Source organism: Typopeltis vanoorti, chromosome 1 (assembly GCF_054136105.1).
Source record: "Typopeltis vanoorti isolate ZY-2024b chromosome 1, IOZ_Tvanoo_1.0, whole genome shotgun sequence".
Taxonomy (NCBI): domain Eukaryota; kingdom Metazoa; phylum Arthropoda; class Arachnida; order Uropygi; family Thelyphonidae; genus Typopeltis; species Typopeltis vanoorti.
This window is the reverse complement of record NC_143549.1, coordinates 6,882,556-6,906,727: the sequence shown is the minus strand read 5'-3', so window position 1 is coordinate 6,906,727 and position 24,172 is coordinate 6,882,556. Positions and strand designations below refer to the sequence as shown.

The following is a 24,172-nucleotide window of genomic DNA, read 5'->3' as shown; positions in this document are numbered from 1 at the left end:
ACATCATCATCACCCATTGGAAGACAGTATAAATTCTTATAAAGTTCTAATAAATGAATGGAATCTACTTAGTGCCATCAAGCTTCTGTTGGCCATACTAACGAATCCAGCATAAGCACATTATGAGCAAAATTATTCATTACATGAACTAATTTCCTTTATATCCTGGTATACTTTATTGGGAATAAAATTATCAATTTGAAAACAGCAAGCAGGAATGAATTTTTAATATATTGACAGACAACAGATAAACATATAGAATAAGATGCAGCAGTGGCACCAAGTAGTGTACTGGTGTACCCTACTTGGGTTGCCAACTGAGGTACTCTTATTGGTTTAAGCCAGTAAATTCCAGATCACCAATGCATTTGTTTTTTTCACCAATGGATGTCTTCTAATAGGATGCAACCCAATGAAGGTGAGTTTGACATTAGGTCAGAAGCCCCTTCTGTTTCTCTGCACACCCCTTAAGGACTTTGTGTAGTTATCCTCCCAGTTGTTTAGGTTTGACCTGTTATAAATAAAAAAATAAACAGTAGTTTGTATTGTTAGTTTGGAAAATGATGTCTGTCTTCAGTTCTGTTGACATTAATTTATTTCAGTAGCTGACTTTTCACGGTTTGCCCTAATTTCCTATATGTGCATAATTACTTGATAAAAAATCGTGCATATTTTCATTCTTATTTTAACTTAGTAAATAAAAGGCAAATTGGTGCCAGAGAATACACAGTATTAACACAATTATGTAGTGTGTTAGTGGATGATGGATAGCATAGGATTGATGGGTGACTATGTACTGTGTACATTTTGTGACTGTCTTCCCACAATTGAGTCCTTGGATTTCATAAAAATGTTACATAATAATAATAGTAAAATTTACATGTAAATTTTTCATGATTAGGTTATTACACACGTACACGATGCAGTTGACTTCACAGGATGTTATCTTTTTTGTATCCTATTATGGGTGTCACTATAATAGAATACAAAATTCTGATTCTGTAGGTATATCTCTGTGGGAGATGTATCTACAGAAATAGCAGAAGCTATAACAGTAATCATCTTTTCATATGTAAATAGCAAAAGTATGCACTATCATGTTATTATAATGCTTTGGATTAAGTGATAATTGTGAAAGTTTTTTTATACTGGAAAGTAAAGTTGACAAGAAATTGTATTATTGTTTTCCATCCTTATTTTATCTCCCCATAAGAAAAATGTACTCACAGTTCAGAAATACCTTCAAGACCCAGGTCTAAAGACATTCTCAGATAGCCAATTCATAATTGCAATGTCTTAAGTTATATACTTTAAAAAACTTAAAATGCTGAGATTCTGACGTCATCAATGTAGAGTTCATCCACTGAAGCATAGTATTCTGCAGTAACTTCTGTTTCTATTCTGTCATCTATATTAGTGAGAGCATGTGTACCTCTGTATATATCTTCCAATAAACACACATTAAAAGTGATAGACCAGAGGAAACTATATGTGGATGCCACAAAGTGTGGCATCCATATCCCTCAGGATGGGGGAGACCAAAGCTTTTGTACTGGTGCCAGAAAGTAGATGAAATTCATTGCCCATTGATATGAGTGATGTGAATTATACCAGATATCCTACAGAGAGACCCAACATTTTCTTTCTTTCAAGAGTATAGCTTTCAAGTTATTGTACACTAGGGATGCACAGACCGCAGGCCACATGTGGCCCTCCATTGATTTGCTGGCGGCCTGCCTCACCATGTATTATTTTAACTTTAAAAAGTTACACGATAGGTAATTTTTAAAAATGGTACATGCGCAAAGCAAAGTAGCTGTGACGTCACGATTGCCTGTCTACCTACGATAATCGGTTAGTAATAATGTTAACAAATTTTATAATTCGTCTATTTGTCATAAGAGTATTTTGTTTTTGTAAGTGCGGTTGCTACAATTAATTATCACCCCTAGGAAATGGTAAAAAATAAATTCTACAATGGATAAAGCAGGGCCAAGTAGGAAATGCAAACTACAGGTTGAAAAACAGCAGTTTCAGGATAGCTGGACCGAAAAATATGGTTTTGTGCAGTCGTTTAATAATATCGTTGCTTGATTTGCAAAAGTAACCAAAAGAATACAATATAAGGAGACACTGTGAAAGTCTGCATTCTACATTTTCAAATCTACCCGAAGAACTACGTAAACAAAACACGAGAATTGACAGGTCAGCAAGTGATGTTTACAAAACCTATTCAGGATTCAGAAATCACAACAGAAATAAGTTTTGAAATATCTCGCCTTATAGCAAAAAGGTGCCGGCCACTTACAGACGGAGATTTCGTTAAAGATTGCCTTGAGATAGCTGCTAAAAACATTTATCCTGAATCAGCCAAAAATGTTGAGAAAATTCAGTTAAACAGGATGACTGTGCAAAGAAGAATTACTGCAATGTCGGAAAATGTAAAGGACCAATTAACATCTTATTCAAAGAAATTTGCCTATTTTTCATTAGCTATTGATGAATCAACTGACATTGCTTCCACAGCCCAGTTGTTAATATTTGCACGTGGAATAATGCAAGAGTTTGAGGTAAGCGAGGAGCTGATTGGAATGAGTTCATTGTGAGATCAAATGAAAGGTAATGACATGTTCAGTGGGCTTTTGAAACAGCGTTCCAAAATTGATTTAGATCTGACAAAATTATCAGGTATCATGACTGACGGAGCTCCTTCCATGATAGGAGCTAATTCTGGATTGGTAACATTATTAAAACAGCATTTGGGACGGCACTACGATGAGTTGATACAATTCCATTGTATAATCTACCAGGAGAGCTTGTGCCCTAAGAAACTTGAATTTGAACACGTCATGAAAGTTGTGGTTTCAGCGATTAATTTTATAAAACCCCATGGCCTTAATCACTGACAATTTAAAAAGTTTCTTGAAGACATTGAAAGTGAATATGGTGGCTAAGTTGTGGGCAAACATTGGAGCGGTTCCTAAATTTAATTGATGAAATTGAAATCTTCATGACTGAATAAAACAAAAACATCCCTGACATAAAAAGTCCGGATTGGTTATGTGACTTTCTGACATTACTAATCATTTAAATACGTTAAATACGTGACTTCAGGGCAATGATCAATTGGTTACTCAACTTTACGGCCACATTTTGTCTTTTCAGTGCAAGTTAAATCTATTTGAAATCCAACTGAAGTCAGGGAATTACATCCATTTTCCTAATTATAAGAAAGTTTCTGAAAAGTTCAATGTCAACTTCAAAACTGTGTATGTTGAAAAGATTGATAACTTGATATCAGCCTTAAAGGATCAGTTTTCTGATTTTAAAAAAGTGAAACCATTGCTAGATTTATTTAGCAATTATTTTGCCATTTTGCCCAAAAATGTACCCGAATCAGCACAGCTTGACCTCATCGACATTCAAAACGATGAGAGCCTGCGAAATAAATTTGACGAAGGCAATTTATTAAACTTCTATCATTGTGTCGATAAAAACAATTATAAATGGTTGCTAGATAATGCATTAAACGCAAGCCTCTTTGGCTCAACATATATTTGTGAACAAACTTTTTCGGTCATGAATATTAACAAATCGAAAAATAGGAACCGCTTGACTGATGAAAATTTAGAATCAATTTTGCGGTTGGCTACTACAGAACTCGAACCAAATATCAAAAGAATTGCCAAATCAATGCAATGTCACATATCAAATTAAATTCACTTACTTTTTATTACCTTTTTTTTGTAACAATTATGATAGGTATAAATAAAATAAACAATATATGGTAGATAACTTTCAGGTTTTTTTTTTTGGCGGCCCTCCCATAAGTAACAGTGGAACTGTGCGGCCCTCGGCCTTAACAAGTTTGTGCATCCCTGTTGTACACTCTTGCCACTAGATACTGGATTTAAAAAATTCGTTGCAGTATATTCCATCATGTCCATCCTGATTTCAACTTTTGCTTAGAATGAAATGATAGTCAACACATAATCTTCATGGTGCTACTTAAATATTATGGTTAGCTCTCATCTCACTAGTATAGTGAATTTCTTATACAGTTACTGTTATTAATTATATGAGGCTTTGACCAGAATTATCTTTGGCCCTCAGTATAACAGTTTTGGCATTATCACTAAAATCCTCTTTTTAGTTGGTAACAAGCCAACTAAGGTATAACATTAGTAATGTTCTTTAATAGTACAACCTTCCTTGCATATTCATTAAAATTTTGTCATAATTGAAGGGTGTTACGGTACAAAAATACATAGTTATAAAATTCTTTCTCCTCCTCATTTTTTATTATTTTTATTTTATTCCTTCTCTTTTGAGAATACTAAATTTTCTAAGCATCATCATCATCAAATTCCTGCTATGTACCCTCAAGGGTATACAGGATATGATAGTACTACATGAAAAATTGACATCATTATTAATTTCCTATCTACAATTTTCCTCCAAATCAGTCTGTTACTTGTCAAGACTCCAACATTATCAGATCTTATATTTCTATCATCTAACGCACTTTGGACCGTATCAATCCACCTATATCTTGGTCTTCCTCTGAGTCGTTTTCCTGCCAACCTAGCAGAGAACACTCGTTTTGCTAATCTTTCCTCGCCCATTCTGTTTAAGTGACCATACCGCCTGAGATTAGCTCTGCTTACACATTCCTGGATGCTGACAATGTCAAGTTCTTTCCTAATATCCTCGTTTTTAATATGATATTGCCATTGATGCCATCTGTTCACGCCTATAATCTTTCTCAGGACTCTCATATCTGTGGTCTCTAGTCTTTGGCCAAGTGTTTTACTTCTGACCCAGCTCTCAGATCCATAAGTTAAAACTGGTTTGAACACTGTCTTGTATACAGCTAATTTAGTGTTCCGACTAATTTCTCTCTTATTCCATACAAATTTATTCAATTGACTTCCCACCATACCAGCTTTGCTGATTCTGTTGTCTATTTTTATATTTAATTTACCATCTTCAGTAAAAATCGTGCTTAAATAGCCGAAATGTTTTACTTGTTCCACAGGTTCTCCATTCACAACACAGTTGACATTTTCAATGATTCTGCCTATTTTCATTGTCTTTGTCTTTTTATTGCTGACCTTCATACCATATCTATTACAACAGCTATTCAATTTAGTCAGAGAATCTTGCAGACTTGTAGCAGATTTATTTAGAAGTGATGATGATGATGATGAACTTCTGAAAGGATCATACAGGATTTCAGTTGATGGAATTTTTCAATTTATGGAGGGTGGGGAAAGGACAAGAAGGCATCCTTGAAATCTTGAAACCTTGAAAAATTGAAATCTATCACTAACAATATTATTTTCTAAGCAAGACAAGTTTTTTCTCCCACATGAAGTAAGACTACACTTTTTTTCTTTGTTGAGAGAAAGTAAAAGTTTACTGTAAGTTTTTTGTTTTTTTTTTTCACTTTTCAGAAAGTAAATTATACTTCACAAATTATATTTTTGTTTTTCTGACTATCTGCATGGCTCCATCCTCTAGCTCTTACTGGTGAAACCTCACAACAGATTGAAAGTGGTCCAGTTAGTGACCTTCCTTTAATGCATGGCAGATGGAATATACAATTTGATGCTGAGTCAACATCCTCTACATATAAGCAGCTTAGTTGTGGAGACACTTCTTCTGCAAACTTGTTTGCAGATGAAGTGTCTTTACAGCTTGTTCATAATTGGGTAAGAATAAAAATAAGAATATGACTTGTTATCAGGTATAATTTAATATGCAGCTATATTATAGTCCAAATTGGATTTTTGATATTAAAAAAATTAATCTACTTTCCCTGTGAAAATTTCATCTGAAATATATTTTCTTATTTTTGCAGGGACATGAATCTTCAGCAATGGTGTTGTTAAATAATTGCCAAAGTGCAGAATTTATTAATATGAGCAATATAGAAGAGAAAACGTAAGATTTCTACATTGAAATAATATCCAGTTGCTCTCATTACAGTTATTATTAATCACTAACAATATTATTCTTTGATAATGAAGAATAAAATTAGTACACATTATTCATGAAATATTGTTCAATTTAAAATGAAAGAAGAAACTTGTTAACTTTTGATTTGAAGACTTGCAAATTGTATTCTTTAGGAAATGTATAACTGGGAAGATTATTCTGAAAGACAATAATAGAAAGAATGAATGAAGAGGTAGAAAACTTTGTTCCATGAGTTTGGATTAATAAATTATTGTTAAATACTTGTTCTATATATATTTTAAAAAATCTAGAAGAGGGTGGTTAAATTATCAATTCCAATTCAAGGCCAAATGATAATAGTGAAAATATTTATAGAACAAAATAATGATCAAGATACTTACTGATGTATGGAAAATGTTTCTTTAGAAGTTATTGTCAGTACAAACAGAGTTAAAGAAACAAATTACAGAAACATTTGAAACCTTAACATCTGTGCAACATATTAACTGCAGGGGAATGAGGAGTATTAGGTTGATGACTTCCCAAAGTTAGGAAAGTTGTAAGACATTCATTTATTCATTCATTCTTATTGAGGTTCGGTGTATGGATATGAGCTTCTCAGTTTTCTTTATATAGTCTTTCAAGTAAAAAAAATAACTTTTGTGTAGAGCTTTAGTTTTCATTCCAATGAATTCTATGTCTAGTGGATAATGCATGGCTGACCAAACCAGACTTATCAGATTCGTGAAGTAAAATATAATCTTAATGCTCTTCTAGACAATTTTCTGAATGACTCATCTGCCCATAATATCCTCATCTTGAAGTTTACTGAATCCCATGCTCATGTGGCATTTGTTATTATGGGCACAACAAACTAGAGTTTTAATAACACCATATTTCTGATAAGAGTAATGATGTGATGCAACATTACGTATTTTCCATTATGAGTTCTTTTGTTAATCTTTTTTTGTCTGTTTGCTTGACAATGGCTATGAAACTTAGAAATTAGAAAACCTAGAAAATACTGTATGTAATAAAGAAATATTTTCCTTACAAAAAATGCTACAATTCCAGAACTACTGTTATCAGTATCATAATGGAAATATTTGTAGAAAATATAAGCAGCAGAAACAATGTCTTTGTGAAAGAAAATGGAGCAAATTGGGGATGGAGGGGGGTGGGGAGAGTTGGGTCATTAATCAACCTTATCATCTCTTCTGTACCGAGTTAAGTATTTTTAGGGAGCTTTGAAGTCCGGCACCACAAATATGAGAACATTATTTGATGCTGGATGGATTTGTGATTTGTATAAGGCTGACAGCTGTCCAGGGTAAAATGATCCCTTAGCAAAAGAGAAAATCTAATCTTGTGGAGATCAGAATAATTCTGTGAAGAGAGATCTCACTATTTCAAATTTAAAAACCCTGGATTAGTGATCTGTGTAATGCAAAGTTTGTCAAATGAGGAAGTGTACTGTCATCACCAGAACTGTTATTAGATTTGTAGTCATCTGCAGGAAGGCAGTAATATATAGAAGAAAGAGAGCAGTATGAAAGAATACATCCTTGTGGAACACCAGCATTAGTTGAAAGTTCAAGGATGAAAATCCAGCCACTATCATAAGTACTGTCCAGACAAAAAGCTGATAACCCATTTGTAGAAAATAGATAGTATGCAAAACCCAATCAAATATTTTAGATCAAGGAAAATCACTGGAGATCTTAACTTTCCATGTCATCTGTCCAGAAGTGGTGACATAAGTAAGTAAATTCCCCTGTTCATCGAAACTAATATAATCCACACTAGTGATGATTTAATAGTTGTTTGAGAGGTCTCGAAGCAATGCAAAAGTTGATAGTTAAAGGTTCTTTTTTTTTTTTTTTTTTTGTTGTTGTTGTTGCTTTTTGTGTTTTTACTTCAGAATGAACTGAAGTGAGGGGAAATTGGATAGTAATTAAATAGCAATGATTTGTCATCCTTCTTAGGAACTGGGTGAATATGAGCCAATTTCAAGATTGGTATCAGTGGAAATAGGAGAGCATAAAAAACCAGTTTTGAACATGACCAAACACTATCAGCACAACAATACCAGGAGATGTTTTGCTGTATTTGGACAAGGTTCTTCTTGGTAAGAAATCAAAGGTTTTGAATGTTGTGTATTTAGAATGTTAGAAGGACGTTTACCAAGATCACATGTTCCAAAATTCAAAGGAAAGTATGAAACCAGAAGATTGGCTTTTTCTGTAGGTAATAGTGAATAAACTATTGCATACAAGGTGGAAGGGAATGAGCAAATGTTTTGGCCAGGAACTTTGACAAGAGACCATTTGAACATGAAGCAAGTATGCTGCTCTTAGACCTTTCAAAAACTGTTTTGAATGTACAAACAGTTTGCCATCTGTTTCAATCTGTGTTATAAACAGAATGGGAATATTCATTGTGTAGAATTATGGAGACAAACTATTATGTTAGAGCACATAATTTAATTTGAATAACAATCTATGTTTTGACCTTTATATCAAGATCATTATCATGAATACATATGCACACCCACTGAGACACAAGCTTCATTAGGATATACTACAGTAAGCTACAGGATGGCTGGTTTGGTCACCATTGATTCTAGCCTGACCTCTAGCAAAAAAAAGTAATAATTAAAAACTTAAAATATATTGTATATCAGTAGGATTTGTTTTCCTATAGTCCTATTCTTTAATTCTGTTTAGGATCTGAGGACTACTGGCTCATTATGTATTTCTGTTCTCAATTTCAGTTGCAATCAGTTTCAATTTCTCCAAAAATTTTCAAATCATAAATAACCTATATATTGGATACAGAAACCAGAAATAATAGAAATTGTAGCATGTGCCCTTCATATTGGTCATTGATATTAAAAATGTTTGCCATTATTTTTATTCTAATTAAAATAAGTGATGAAATATGGTAGTTTGTCACAGTGACTACTGATCACCATATAGCAATGAATGAAATAAAGGGGAAGATGTTAATTGTGATGAAAGCTAATTTTGATATGTCTGGTTCCTCTCTTGTACCACTTTGACCAACCTCTTAGAAAACCAAGACTTAGATGAGGGATGAAAATTTAAAGTAAAATAAGGGAATAAATACTTCTCTACCAGCATGAATTGCTTTCAGTGATATCTTCAGTGCAAACATTTGATGGTTAGAAGACTGTAAATAATCTAATGGAGATTATCTTGTATTCTGATATGCATGTGATCAATTTGCATATCAGTGATATGCAAATTGGTCACATCATCATCAGTGATAGCAGATGTCTTATCTTTATCTGGTTGATCTGGGTACTTTGAGGAAAATGAAAAGCCAGCGTTTTGAACATTGTAATTTTCAAGGAAGAACCTCTATTAGGAAAGTTGGATTGGAAAAAAATCAACAATTAAAGAAAGGAAATTGGGGTAGCACATCAGGAGATCAATCCTAATGTTACTTGAGCAGGAAAGTGTGAGCAGATTTAATCTCAAGCGGTATGGGTCCCTTGAACAGAATGGATTAGGAAACATCAAAGCAGGTGGTGATGTTAAGATGTAGGGAAAAACTCAGAGGAACATGAAGATCTTAATAGATTGATACAGTTATAAGTGCTTTAGAAAACTGAAATATAAGATTTGGGTGTATTAGAGTCTTGACATCTAACAGACTAATTTCAAGGAAAATTGTTGGTTGGAAGTTAGTAGTGATATAAACGTATTATGCAATACTATCATAGTATCCTATACACCCCTTCAGGGTACATATCAGAAATTTGGTGTTGGTGGTGGTGATGATGACAAATATTTAGTAAAATATTAAAAAAGAGGATATTCTGAGTTGAAAACTCTGACATGCTATACAGTTAGTCACGCTTGATGTGATATTCAAAGTAGAGTGAATTCTATAATGATAATACAAGGTTGCAGTGGTGCATCCAGGGAGTGGGCCAAGGGCCCTGCCCTCCCCCCCCCCCCCCAAAAAAAAAGAAAAAGTTAAAAAACACTAAAAAAATTATTTCCAAATACTTTTCCTAATTAAAATTCTTTTTTTTTTTTATTTATGTTGTGTAATGTTTTCTATTTCTATAATACTTATGAATTAGAGAGTCACATAAGGTGAGAGTACCATATAGCAGTGTTTCTCAACCTGAGGTCTGCGACGATGGGACAAGTGGTCCACAGGCAGACTTAAATTAACCAAATAAACCTATATATTTTAATTATCCAAACAAAGCAAATTAAAATTGAATAAGTAAGTAAAAATTATTGAAATAAAATGGATACTTAAAAAAATAAATAAAAATTGCGGCAGAATGTTCATTCCATGAACATTCTGCCACTATTTTAATTTTTAGCGGCAGAATGACCAGTAATAAAAGAGGAGTGAAGTGAAAAACAAAATGGTTTTATTGCTTCCACTTTCCCTTGCTGTTTTGTCAGATTTGAAGTGAACATGTGTTTCCCACATGACCACATTTCAACCAATTGCTTGTTGTTTATTGATTTTTATTGATGAAGGGTTTCCTCCTTCAAACAAGGCTCAGTATATCTTCAGAAGTGCTAAGTAATACTTAGACAAAGTGTGTTGTGAGTTAACCCCAGTATTTATATATTTTTAGGAAATCGCGTGACTCAAAGATAAAAGCAAGCTGCGGTGAGTTGAAATGCTAACTCTCTTCAACCGAATTCCATATGTGAAACTGCCATAACAACATTCACTATATATATATATATATATATATATTTCTTAGTTTTAACACATTTACAAATTTTAACACCTTCGGTTGAACTTTATTGCTGCTTTGGGGCAGGCGAACTCACATCCATCTAATTAATAACAATAGTTTTTAGTTAGATACTGTGTTTGCCTATGCAACATATGGTTTTGCTCGAGTCAATACAGCATAGTTTCTGTATGAAAGGATGTGATTCATTAATTAGAGTCGTTTTCATCCTAGTTGTCTCTAATTGCACTATTTGTTGAGAAATATATTATACAGACTGCTGGTACCTTATTCACTGACATAATAAAAGTACTTGTGTTTCTTGCCTCTGCAACATAGTGGCTATTGGGGAGGTTGTGTTATTTACCATGGGAGCAAGTTACTATCCCCTGCTCTAAACGTTTTTCAGCTTTTTTTCATTTGCGAGGTATATGTGAAACTTTTTAATTTTCTTTTTTCGAAAAGTAAAATCAGCGGTGCAAGTTATATTCAAGTAAGTACGGTATTTCAATTATGGATAAGTACATTGGTACCTTCTTTAAACGGAAAAATATCTCGGATGACAGTGATAATACAAAATGAGTTTGTAATGACAGTTTGTTTGTAGTTTCTGAAGAGAAAGAGGTCTGTAACGAATCCACAGAAACACAGAATTCCCATCAATTGCAATTCGATAATATTAATACGCTGAATGAAAGAAAATTTGCTGACTTGCTAAACACTCTACCAGTGGATCTCATTCAAAGGTAAATACAATTGGTTATTTTGTAGGAACATTTTTCTGTTTTGTGACTTTTCTCCCTTTACGGTAATTATGCCTACATTATTGTGTTATTATTCAACAATTGTTTACAGTTTTGAATATGTATATAAAGTCAGTATCAACAGTAGCCTGATTACGAACATGTGATGAAAGGGACGGGAGGTTTGGAGCTTCCCTGGATAGTATTCAAGGTAAATACAATTGGTTATTTTGTATAGGGTCCCGAAACTTATTAGTTTAGAATTTAACCACTGGGAAAGCGTTTGTGTCCATCTCAAAACTCTGAAACAGAATTTGGAAACATATTTTCCGAATAACTTTTGTAAGAAATTTCTGTGGGTTCACGATCCATTTCAGGTTTGCAGTCACGAGAACGGCCTTTCATTATCGAAAAAAGAACAGCTAATGGAGCTTTTAAGTGACAGTGGGCTTAAAATGCAATTCCGTGATTGTGGTTTGGCTTGATTCTGGATCTCGCCTTCACTGAGAAGTGAATTTTCCGAATTATCCGAAGAAGCATCGAAAATCTTCATGCGGTTTTTTACAACCTATCTTTGTGTGAAAGGATTTTCATCACTCGTTCGAATAAAAACAAAATACAGAATTCGTCTTAGTGTGTGTGCCGATCTTTGATGTATCGTTACTTGTCCTTGGACTTAGAAACGCTGTCCAGGCTGGGCCAGAGAGGATCACGGGTATCATGTATTGGCGAATCATTGCAGATTCTCAGTTATAGGTCATGTGCAATACGCTTATATTCTGTGCTATTTTGCATTGAGTTTGTTGAAAAGCATGTCTTGAACTTGAAACTTCTTTCCATCTCCGAAGAGTAACCTTACTGTACATAAATTCTTCAATAACTTTAAAGTTAAGTTTGTAAAAGATTTTATTATGTTTTTTCGATTTTGTGCTTCAACTTATGGCTGAAAAACGTCTGCAGAGTATTTTATTCTATTTCAAAAAAACCAAAAAAGGATGATTCAAATGTTAATAGCAATGTTGGCGCTATTAATATTGTCATTACCAATTTTGATTCGGTTTTCCCAGTCGTAGGTCTGACAAAACCATCGAATTATCCAGAAGAAAGTACTTCCTTAGTTATTAATAATTCTCACGACATCGCAGTTTTGAAACAAACATTTAATTCTGATGATAATTTAGATGTTGTGAAAAAGTTGTGGAAACCAGAACCAAATTTTAATTTTCCAGCAACCTGTGCTTCAATTCACAACCGAAGTTTTCAATACACATGGTTTGAAAAATTTACAGTACTCTCAAGTTGAAAATAGTGGGTACTGTAAATATCGTGTGTTTTTTACACCTGCTAATGTTGGAAAATCTAAATCTGAATTACCTGGGCAGCTAATTATGTTATAATAATTGGAAGAAAGCCATTGAAAAATTTAATAATCATCAAAAAACAAAATATCATATAACGGCTGTTATGACTTACGAAAGGCTAAACAATATTTGAGATGGAAAATGTATTCCAATCAATCAACAAATTGATGTAGATAGTGCATCACAAGCTGCAGTTAATCGGAAGTGATTAGAGCCGATTATAAAAACAGTAATTTTATGTGGTAGGCAAAATATACCCTTGAGAGGACATCGTGATTATGGAGAATTTTCATTTGAACAGCAGCCAATCGCCAATGAAGGCAATTTTTGAGCTTTATTAAGAACAAGAATCAATGCAGGCGACAAAAACTTGGCTGAACATTTTAAACATTCTGCCAAAAATGCTACCTACATTAGCCGGAACATACAAAATCAAATTATAAATGCATGTAATGAAATCATTTCGAACCGTTTGGTCAAAAAAATTAATTCAGTGAAATGTTTTTCAATTCTTGCCAATGAAACTTGTGACATTTCTACCACTGAACATCTTTCCTTGTGTGCCTGGTATATAGACGAAGAAAATGACAACAAAGTTTGGAACAATTTTTACAATTTGTTCCTGTAACAAGTGCTACAGGAAAAAACTTATCCGACAAAATATTAGAAAGCTTAAATAATTACGCCATCGATTTGTCATATTTACGTCATAGGTTAAGACAGTGCGACATCAATGAGCAGAAAGTTTAATGGTGTCCAATCTCACATATCAGCTATATATCCACAAGCTTTATGTGTTCATTGTGCATCACATAGTTTGAATTTGGCAATTGGAAAGCTGTATCTGTGACTGAAATGAGAAATTGCATTGGCATAATTGAAAAGGTACACAGTTTCTTCAATACTCCTAAGAGACAGGACATCCTTGTTGACAACATTGATAAATATACTCCAGATACTAAGAGACAGAAACTACGCCAAGTTTGCCTGACTAGTTGGGTGGAATGCCATGAAGCCATCATGACCATGGTGGAATTATATGATGCAGTGATTCATAGTCTTGAAACAATAATTTCTTGGGAAGACAGAGACTCATCCTCTAATGCAAAACTTTTGAATAATTCATTGTGTGAATTTGGTTTTATAATATCTTTATTTAGCTTGCAAAAAATATTTGTGTGCACCTTACCATTGTCTAAAATAATGCAAAAATCTGACAGTGACCTCTTAATTATCCTAAATTTTGTTGATGATGTTGTGGCTCAATTAAATACCATTCGTGAAACACCAGATTTTTCATTTAAAGATATTTACGACGAAGCACGTATAAAAGCCAATAATTTTAATTTTGACATTAAAAAGCCAAGAACTACATCAAAACAAACATTAAGGTCCAATGTTCCAGCCAATTCTATAGAAGAGTATTTCAGGAGAACTATTTTCATTCCATTTATTGATCAAATATTGACTCAACTTCAGGAATGTTTCACTTGGCACCGCAGCATTTTGAATTTTTTTTTCTCTTCTACCAAATAAAAGATGCTCCAACAGCAAGTGCAATGGAAGATTTTCATCAGTTGTGTGAATTTTATGCCAGTGATTTGCCTTATATAAATCCAGCAATTTTGAACGCCGAATTCAAGTTGTGGTATAAGAAATTTGAAAAACCATTTGCAATAGCTCCATACAAAAATACCGTTGATGTAGTTTCAAAGTGTGACAAAATGATATATCCTAACATCCATAACTTATTAAAAATATTTGCACCGCTTCCAGTAACAACATGCGTCAGTGAAAGGTCATTTTCTAACTTTTAAAAACTTATTTAAGATCTACAATGACACAATCACGATTGAACGGACTGGCTTTGCTGTATATACACAGAGAGATTAATGTAACCACGACTGAAATAATTTAAGAGCTTTGTAAAAAGAAAAGAAAACTGGATTTTATTCTTTAAATAAATTTTTATAATCACCTAATGAATTTTATTTAATGAATGAAATTTAATGAATTTTAGTTAACAGTTGAAAAATTTTTTAATGCAAATTCATTGCATTAAAAATATTTTTATCCATTCAACTTGGCCCTCTCCAAGATTAAATCCTGGGTGTGCCACTGCAAGGTTGTATTTAATGCAAACTGTAATTCAGTTCATGCATGCACAGTTAAGATTACCAAGTTACCGTTAGGATTTTGGATGCTGTTACTTCAGACTGCACATTAGTTTTATGATTTGTTTTAATCAGTTTTAAGAAGTACCCTTAAAAAATGTACAAAAGGAAGGTTCCTTCAGATAAAGACACTATGAGCACAAATAAAGAAAAGACTCATTATTACATTAGAGTAAAAATTTGATATAATTGAAAAGCCTGAATGTGGTCATAGTAACTCTAAAATAGGATGAGATGTAGGAATGCCTAAATCTATAGTACAGAATATTTAAAAACACAGAGGAAATGAAAGAAAAATATAAAGTGGCATCAGCAGGAAAGCGTGAGCAGATCTACATTTTTAGATATTTGATTTGTGGATATTTAAAAACCACAAAAATGTGGTTTTCAAATATCCACAAAAAATAGAAGTGCAACAATAATAGTATTATTTTTTTTAACTGTATGGATTGTGGATTGCAGTCAAAAATATATTCCCCTTAGCAGAACAGTCATTCAAACAAAAGCTTTAAATTTATTTAGGAAAGTGAAAGAAAAAGAAGAAAAAATGTTTAGTTCAAGTGTTGGTTGGTTTGATCAATTTAAAAATTGAGTTCAGCTACGTAATGTTAAAATTACTGATGAGGCTAAGATGCCGCATCTAAATATCCTGATGATTTATTAAAAAATAATCGAAGATAGTGAATACAATGATCAACAGATTTTTAATATGATGAAACTAGTTTATTCTGGAAAAGGATGCCTTGCACAATGTACATTTCTAAGAAAGAGAAAACATTTCATTCTGTGGTCCTAAAATATTTTGAAAGGCAATATAAAGATGTTTTCATTATTGTAAGCTTGCTTTCAGGAATGATATTTAAAATTGTTTTTATTTTGCTCCTTATAACTACTCTGTAACTTTGTTAACAACAAATTTAAATTATACTAATTATCCTTTGCTGTAATTTTTGTTTATAAACATATAAAAACTTGTGTTTAAAAATTTTCATTGCTTATTTCTGTCGAGGTGGAATCAGTTACTATATTTTACATATTATTATAAGCTTTAATAGTGCAAATAATGCGACCACTTTACAGGATTCATTATCAAAATTGAGAACTGAATTCTTTACCAAGCCATATGCATCATATACATGAAGAATTTCACTGAATCCTTTTGCAGATTGTGACTTGCTAGTGTTCTCCTCCTCCACATACTATTATTCAGACTCTCTCCAGCCACACCTGTCAGAACAAATTGCAGCAACATTATCACTGGCTGATTTGGAATTCCTTCCCCTAAAGTGTTACCATTAGATTCAGTCCATTATACACTGGTCCATTATATAGCTGGTTAAAACATGTTTTTTTAAAATTCACAACCCTTAAACATGTGTCTCTTTGATGTCTGATGTAATTTTGAAAACAGCATTCATATTTCCTGCTGGACTAAATGGAAAAAAAGTAAACTGGATATTTACTATGAAATGTAAACTTCTTTTGTTGGCTATTTCAAGATTCCATTAAGTAAAGTTATGGTATTAAACCTGGCATTGAAATTAAACTCCTAGTGATGTTTGTTACCACAGAGGCTTGGTCTTGCTCTGAGGGATGTGAATGTTATGCTTTGATCCTTGCTTCTCTGTCCCCTACTAAATAATTCTCTTCAGTATGTTGGTGTAATGCCTGGTGTTTGGGAATATATTCAGAGGAATTACAAATGCATGAACCAATATGAAGGCATACACAGAGAATATAATTGCTACAAATCAGTCAATTTTCTAAAGTTTGCCATACTCCACCTTGCAGTGGCCACCATAAGATCAGTTCTGTCAGCATTTTAGACTTCTTAAGTTTATCCCTAGACACTCCAATCATATAGTTTGTCTTGGCTATCCATAAAAGAATGTCTCATCCCTCACAGACCCTTTTCAACCCCAAATTATATATACTTATGTAATAATAATAATAATAATAATAATAATAATAATTTTAAACTGTTGTTTTCCTCTTTATGTATTTCTCTATCAGCATATCTGTGTTGTTATTCTTATTGTTTATTTTATCAATAGGGCTCTTCATATTGCAGCTAGAAATGGAATGATTGCAACTACTCGCACTCTTCTGTTAAAGGGAGCAAGTGTGTTTTCTGTTGATTGTACTGGTAAGTAGTTATGAAGTAATTAACTCTTTCACAGGGTTATAAGAAATTCGAGGGTGTCTAAATTTACACTTAAGAATAAATGAAGGGTTTTGTATGTCATCATCACATTCTTAATACATACCCTCCAGCAGGGTAGAGTGCAGAATACAGGCAGATCCTGACTTATGCAAACTCAACTTATGTAAATTATCCTGAAAGGACTAAGAAAAAATTTTCAAGTTGTAACAATTTTACTTAATGTGTTTATGTTACTTGTACACCACTTAACAGCTGTCTTCCACAAGGAAGGCAGCCTTTGCAGTGCACACATTAGTTATATGCTAGTGCAGGCCAATTGGGAACTTCAACACTTATTATTTTCATAAGGCTTGGTAGCTGTGGCCAGAGAATCTTATATAGCATTTGGAGTTTTTTGAAATTCTATAACATTTATCAAGTTACATAATGCATTGCAATTATCAAAAGATAACTGCAATGCTGAAACGAACTTTAACATATAAGGATAAGGATGTTATTTTGCCTCTTTACAAGGCCTTGGTAAGACCTCACTTTGACTATTGTGTGCAGGTCTGGTTTCCATTGTAATTCTGATACAGTGCAAAGGATATGATATCCTTTGTATTCTCTCTATATAGTGATTAATTGATGATATAATCACGTAACCACAAGAAAGATATTTATTTAACCAAATATTTCGGTCTGGAAATAGCAGACCATCTTCAGTGGTATTACAAGAAACAGTTTAAAAAATACAAGCTAGAATACTAACAATAGATCGTTAAAATTAGAACACGCTGCATGATGTTATATCACTAAGTACGAAACAGAATATTTTGAAGTAGAAACATGATTGAATTTGCTATTTAAAAAAAAAAAAAAAAAAAAAAAAAAAAAAAAAAATTAATTAATTAGTAATCTTGATTACACTTTCCCAGATTTTTGATATAGATATACAGTCATTACGATTTAGGTTGGGGTGATGGAGCAAGGCCTCCACGCTTTCCTTGAACAAACGTTCGAACCTATAGCGGGATCTATGTAAGAGGCGAGTCCTGGACCAAAAGATGCTGTGGTCAGTTTTAATCCCGTGTTGAGCCAATCCCGACTTTTCAGGTTTGTTGTGAAGAATGGATGATTTGTGTTCTTGGATTCTTTTTTCAAGAGAACGTCCAGTCTGTCCAAAATAAGAGAGATCACAGTTGCACAGAATTTGATAAACTCCAGGAAGAGATAAAGTTGAGCGTTTGTCTTTAGGAGAAGGAAAATGAGAAGACAATTTGTTAATAGGTGAATACGTAGTTGTTAAATCATATTTCTTTAAAATTCTTGCGATAGGTTCTGAAATACCGGAGATATAAGGAATAGGCACTCGACGTATTGAAACTTTGTTGTTTTGTGGAGGATTATAAGAATTGAGAAGACGTTGAGTACTCTTTTTCAGAAAAGCCATTGAGTTTCATGTGTTGTTGGATAGTAGAAAGTTCTTTCTGTAGATAATCAAAAGTAGAACAATTAGTTTTGGCTCTTCTGATGAGGCATTTTATAATTCCTGTTTTTTTAACATGGATGATGGGCTGATTCTTTAAGAATATAACGACCTGTGAATGTTGGTTTCCTGTATACTGAAGTTGTAAGAATATTTGAAGGTGACCGGATGAGGAGAACGTTTAAAAAAGATAACTGTTTGTTTTCTTCTATTTCCATAGTAAACTTTATACGATGATGCAAGGAATTGATACTGTTTAAAAAAGAAGGTAAAGAGTTTTTGCTATATGGCCAAATAGTAAAGATGTCATCTATATATCTTACCCAAAAGGATGGTTGAGGGAAAATAGATGAGAAGAGGACTTTTTCTAAATGTTCTAAAAGTTGGCTAATGCAGGAGAAAGAGGACTTCCCATGTCCGTTCCTTCTACTTGGCTGTAAAATTTATTTTGACATACGAAATATCCAGAATGTATTACGAAATCGAATAGTTCATAATGTCTTCAGGAAAGATGTCAGCAAGTAATTTTAAAGTTTCCTTGAAAAGATCTGTAGGTTTTAATGAGACATTTTTTAATTTTTCTAAGAAATTTGAGGAGTTTTTTAAAAAAAGAATTAAAATTGCCAATGTAAGATTTCAATAATTTAGCTAGATATTTGACTATACAGTAAGTAGGAGAATCAATACAATCTACTATTGGACGAAGAGGATAGTTAATCTTATGGATATTTTTTATATTATAGGTTTGAACGTTTGTTCAAGGAAAGCATGGAGGTCTTGCTCCATCATCCCAACCTAAATCGTAATGAATGTATATCTATATCAAAAATCTGGGAAAGTCTAATCAAGATTACTCATTAAATTTATTTATCTTTTTTCTCCAATCATGTCTCTACTTCAGAATATTCCATTTCATACTTAGTGATATAACATCATGCAGCGTGTTCTATTTTTAATGATCTATTGTTAGTATTCTAGCTTGTATTTTTTTTTAAAACTGTTTCTTGTAATACCACTAAGGATGGTCTGCTAGTTCCATACCGAAATATTTGGTTAATTAAATATTTTGTTGTGTTTACGTGCATATATCATTCATTTATTAACATTGAACTGATAGCCATTTTCACATGCCCACAATTCCAGCCTATTCAAATCATTCTGCAAGTAACGTATATCAACAGTACTCCTAACAACTCTACCTATCTTTGCATCATCAGTAAATATCTGTCTGTCTGTCTGGTTACCTTGAATCGTGCAGATTCATCCCCCCCCCCCATGTACTCGTACGACTTTTTGACATCTGTCAGTCAGCCATCCTCTGATCCATGCCAATAGTTTGTAATCTGGTCCCATATTCTCTAATTTATATGCAATAGTCTTCCATGCTTATTCTGTCAAAAAGCTTAGCAAAATTCAAAAGTATCATGTGTATCCATTCCCCTTGTCTAACTCAGTGGTAACATTATTATAGAATCTGAGCAAGTTGCTAAAACATGCCTTCCCTTAGTAAACCCATGCTGTTCGTTGCAAAGTAGAGATTCTCTATCAGTCCATTTCTGAATGCAAGCCTAACCAACTTTTCCAAAATCTTCGCCACCACGCCTGAAATACTGATTGGTTGTGCAATGAGATTACCATACATTTTTCCCACTCCTTTGGTATCTTCCCTGTTCTGAAACTCAAATTATATAGCCTGGTCAAGAGAGCAGCCCATTCAGCTGAACACACTTTTAGCATCCATGCTGATATCTGATCAGTTCGTATTGCAGAAATGTTATTCAGTTTTTGCAACAGTTCTGGTACTTCCGCTTCATCCACATGAGTTTCCTCATATGGTGAGTTCATGTTGCATATACCAGGTTGATAGCTTTTAGAAATTGTTTAACTTATTAGTTATACAATTTCTTCTGCATCAGTTACCTGCATATCATCTGCATTTAGAAGAATTATTCTTTCTTTTACTTGCAACATAACAATAAAATTCTTTTGGGGTTTTCTTTAACTTGCAAAACCATAAGATCAACCCACAAGAATTCTATCGATATGCTGCAAGTAAAAGAAAGAAAGAATGAATATGAAAGAATATCTCTTCTAAATCCAGATGGCATGAGGGTTACAGGTGCAGAAGAGATGAAGAAAACCTTGAACTAGACAAGGGGAAATGGATATGCCATGATAATTTTGGATTTTGCTAAGGCTTTTGACAGAATACAGCATGATAGACTGCTGCATAAATTGGAGAAAATGGTTTGGATTATACAATATTAGCATGGATAAGAGGATGGCTGACTGACAGATATCAAAAAGTGGTATACGGGGGATCTGAATCTGCAAGGTTTAAGGTAACAAGTGGTGTACCACAAGGATCAGTGCTTGGTCCACTGTTATTCAATCTGTACATTTATAATATTGGGAAGGATTTGACAACTGACATACAGTTATTAGCTGATGATGCAAAGAGAAGTAGGATAATCCGTAATGCTGTTGATATGCAGTCTTTGCAGAATGATTTGAATAGGCTGGAATTGTGGGAATGGGAAAATGGGTGTCAGTTCAATGTCAGTAAATGTAAAGTCATTCACTTCGGCATGATTAGATATCCAACTTCGTATTATATTGGTAGGATTATGCTAGAAGAAACTGATGAGGCTAGGGATCTTGGAGTGTTAATAGATTGGAAGTTGAAGTTTAGGAACCATGTGGCAAAGATTGCAAATACAACTCAAAAGATAATTGCAGTGCTGAAATGAACATTCACATGTAAAGATAAGGATGTTATTTTTCCTCTTTATAAGGCATTGATAAGACCTAACTTGGACTATGTGTGCAGGTCTGGTCTCCTGGTTTCCGTTGTGATTCTGATATATTGGAGAGAGTACAAAGGAGAGTGTTAAAAATGATATCAAGATTGTGGAATACTGATTATAAAGACAGATTGAGAATTTGTAGACTGCAGACATTAGCAAATAGGAGAAAGAGGGGTGATAGGATTGAGACTTACAAACTTCTGAAAGGGTCATACAGGATTTCAATTTATGGAGGGCTGGGAAAGGACGAGAGGGCATCCTTGGAAACTGAGAATGAAGGATGTGAGGACTAGATTTTTCTCTCAGGGGGTGGTGCATTATTGGGATAGATTGCCATTGGATGTTGTGAGTGCAAGCAGTGTGAATGAATTCAAAAATAAGTATGATAGCTGGTATGTGTAGTATGTGGCCTCCCTTGATGAATCTCTGACTCCCTGGAGGTCTCTCTTAATAATAATAATAATAATAATAATTTCTTTTCATACTCAGACTTTGCTTTCTGTACAACACTTTTTGAACTGTACAACAATGAAAAATTCTTTTCATTCTTCACATACAGACAGCAGCAGCAGCAGCCTTACAACTGATTGCAGTAAGTTTTCCTTCTAGTCTTGATGAACTCTGCTCATATTTCTTGTATTTACTAAAGTGGTGATTTAGCTCATAATCAAAATGTATGTACTTCCCTTCTTTCCACCTCTTACAACATCTCTTTCTTAATTATTCATATTTAAGAATTTAGAGACACAAAACACTCATGTTGAAATGATCATTTTACTAATTATTAATAAAATAACACTTGACATTTCGACCCCTGTATTGAGATCATCATCAGAAGGATACATGTGTATAGGAACCAAGCTACATGCTGTTGCACTCTATAAAGGTAAATGAAATCTACATTGTTAAGTAATCTTTTTCTTAGCCTGACCTCTAGTGATAAAAAAAAATAAAATTAATAAATGAAAACTATAATAAACTTTAAGTCCTCATGTACTAAGATTCTTCTGGAATTGTATAGTTCATATTGTTATACTACGATTTTCTTCTGGATTTGTACAGTTTGGGTTACTATTGAATGTTCCAGGAAAAAAAACACTTCACCAAGTCTTCTTGTATTGAGATTTTTCTTTGTGGTTGCTATGAAGGTTGCAGATGGGTCCTCCACATTTTTGGAATGGTTAGACCATCATTTTTATTCAGATTTGGATTATGTTTGAGCGTTTCACATGCTTCTTTGAATTTCCTCTCAAACCAGGTTTTGGTGTGGTGTAGGGACTTGGTACCTTTCCAATCAATTCTGTGGTATGTTTGGAGTGCATGGTCAGAAAGGCCAGTTTTTCCAAAATGGAGGTATTTAATATGTCATTTGTGTTCATTGTTAAAAGAAAGAGTCTTTCTTAATTAGATTACACATCCATTTCAATCCTATTCTATTTATTCTTTGAACTCTAGGGACACTTCCCATGCACTGCTGATATCTTTCCCATTTAACAACTGATACTATGCTGCAGAACCTAGCATACTCTTCAGCTGGTCATAATTTCTTGCTTTGTAGTACAGCATGTAACCTTTTCTGAATGGAACATTCATAAACTTCTAAGTGAGTACCACATGACCACCTCACCAACCAGAGGCAGAATAGTTTGGCTTTAACAGAAAAACTTTAACTTAAAATTACATGTTCCCTATTCTTTATACTGTGTGTGTGTGTTTTGGGGTGGGTATGAAGAATGCTAATATGCAAAGCTTCCAAAAGTAATGCCTTCATTATGAAAGCTTCTTGCTCAAAAGGCATGCCAGACATACTATTTACATGGAAATTTTCAGAACGACTTAACTTTGTGAGTAGAAGGCCTAGTGTACTATCACTAAAGGTAATGATAATTACTTTAAAAAAATGACTGTTTGAAGTTTATAAAATAGATGAGAAGATTTTTAAGTTGTGGATTTAACTTGATATATATAGGAACAAATATTTTTTCTTATACATGGTAGCTTCTACTTCATCTTATGTTGAACTTTATAGGTCACACCCCAGCACTTTCTTGTGCAAAGAATAATGATGTTGCTGAATGCTTGGATATGATTATTACAGCAATGAATGTGATGTCTAGTCCTCAAAATTCTTTTCATTCTTCACATACAGACAGCAGCAGCCTTACAACTGATTGCAGTAAGTTTACCTTTTAGTCTTGATGAACTCTGCTCATATTTCATGTATTTACTTAAGTGCTGGTTTAGCTCATAATCAAAATGCATGAACTTCCCTTCTTTCCACCTCTTACAGCATCAAATTACAGTAATGCTCTTACTATTCCCTTAATCAGAACACCTTCATCACAGTAAACACAAACCTTTGTTTGGAATTGACATTATGAACAAACTAAAAGATCTGCCAATATCCATCTTGAAGAATGTCAGAAATATATCTTCATCATCATCATCATATTCCTGAAATATATCCTCAAGGGGTGGGGGGGAGGGGGTACAGGATCCTATAATGGTACAACATAAAAAGGCTACATTATTACTAACTATCTATCAATAATTTTCCTCCAAATTATTCGGTTATCTGCCTAGGACTCCAATATTATCAGCTCTTATATTTTGGTCTTTTAAAGCACTTCTAAGTGTATTTGTCAAGCCTGGTTGGCCCAGTGGTTAGGGTATCCACTCTCAAATCAACAAGTTATGGGTTCAAATCCTGCCATGCGTATAGATGTTTGTGGTTGTCTCTAGGTGGAGATGAATTTCAT

At 33.5% G+C, this 24,172-nt stretch overlaps 1 protein-coding gene across 1 annotated transcript in view; it reads left to right on the top strand.

Moving 5' to 3' along the window:
- The window catches only part of LOC150109762 (serine/threonine-protein phosphatase 6 regulatory ankyrin repeat subunit C-like), a 336,489-nt gene extending 312,695 nt beyond the window's left edge, over positions 1-23,794 (top strand). The window contains 3 exon segments of the mRNA XM_090396213.1: positions 5,864-5,946; positions 17,029-17,120; positions 23,443-23,794. Coding sequence (XP_090252339.1) covers positions 5,864-5,946; positions 17,029-17,120; positions 23,443-23,606 — 339 coding nt within the window. The 3' untranslated portion in view covers positions 23,607-23,794.
- Positions 23,795-24,172: the final 378 nt, after the last annotated feature.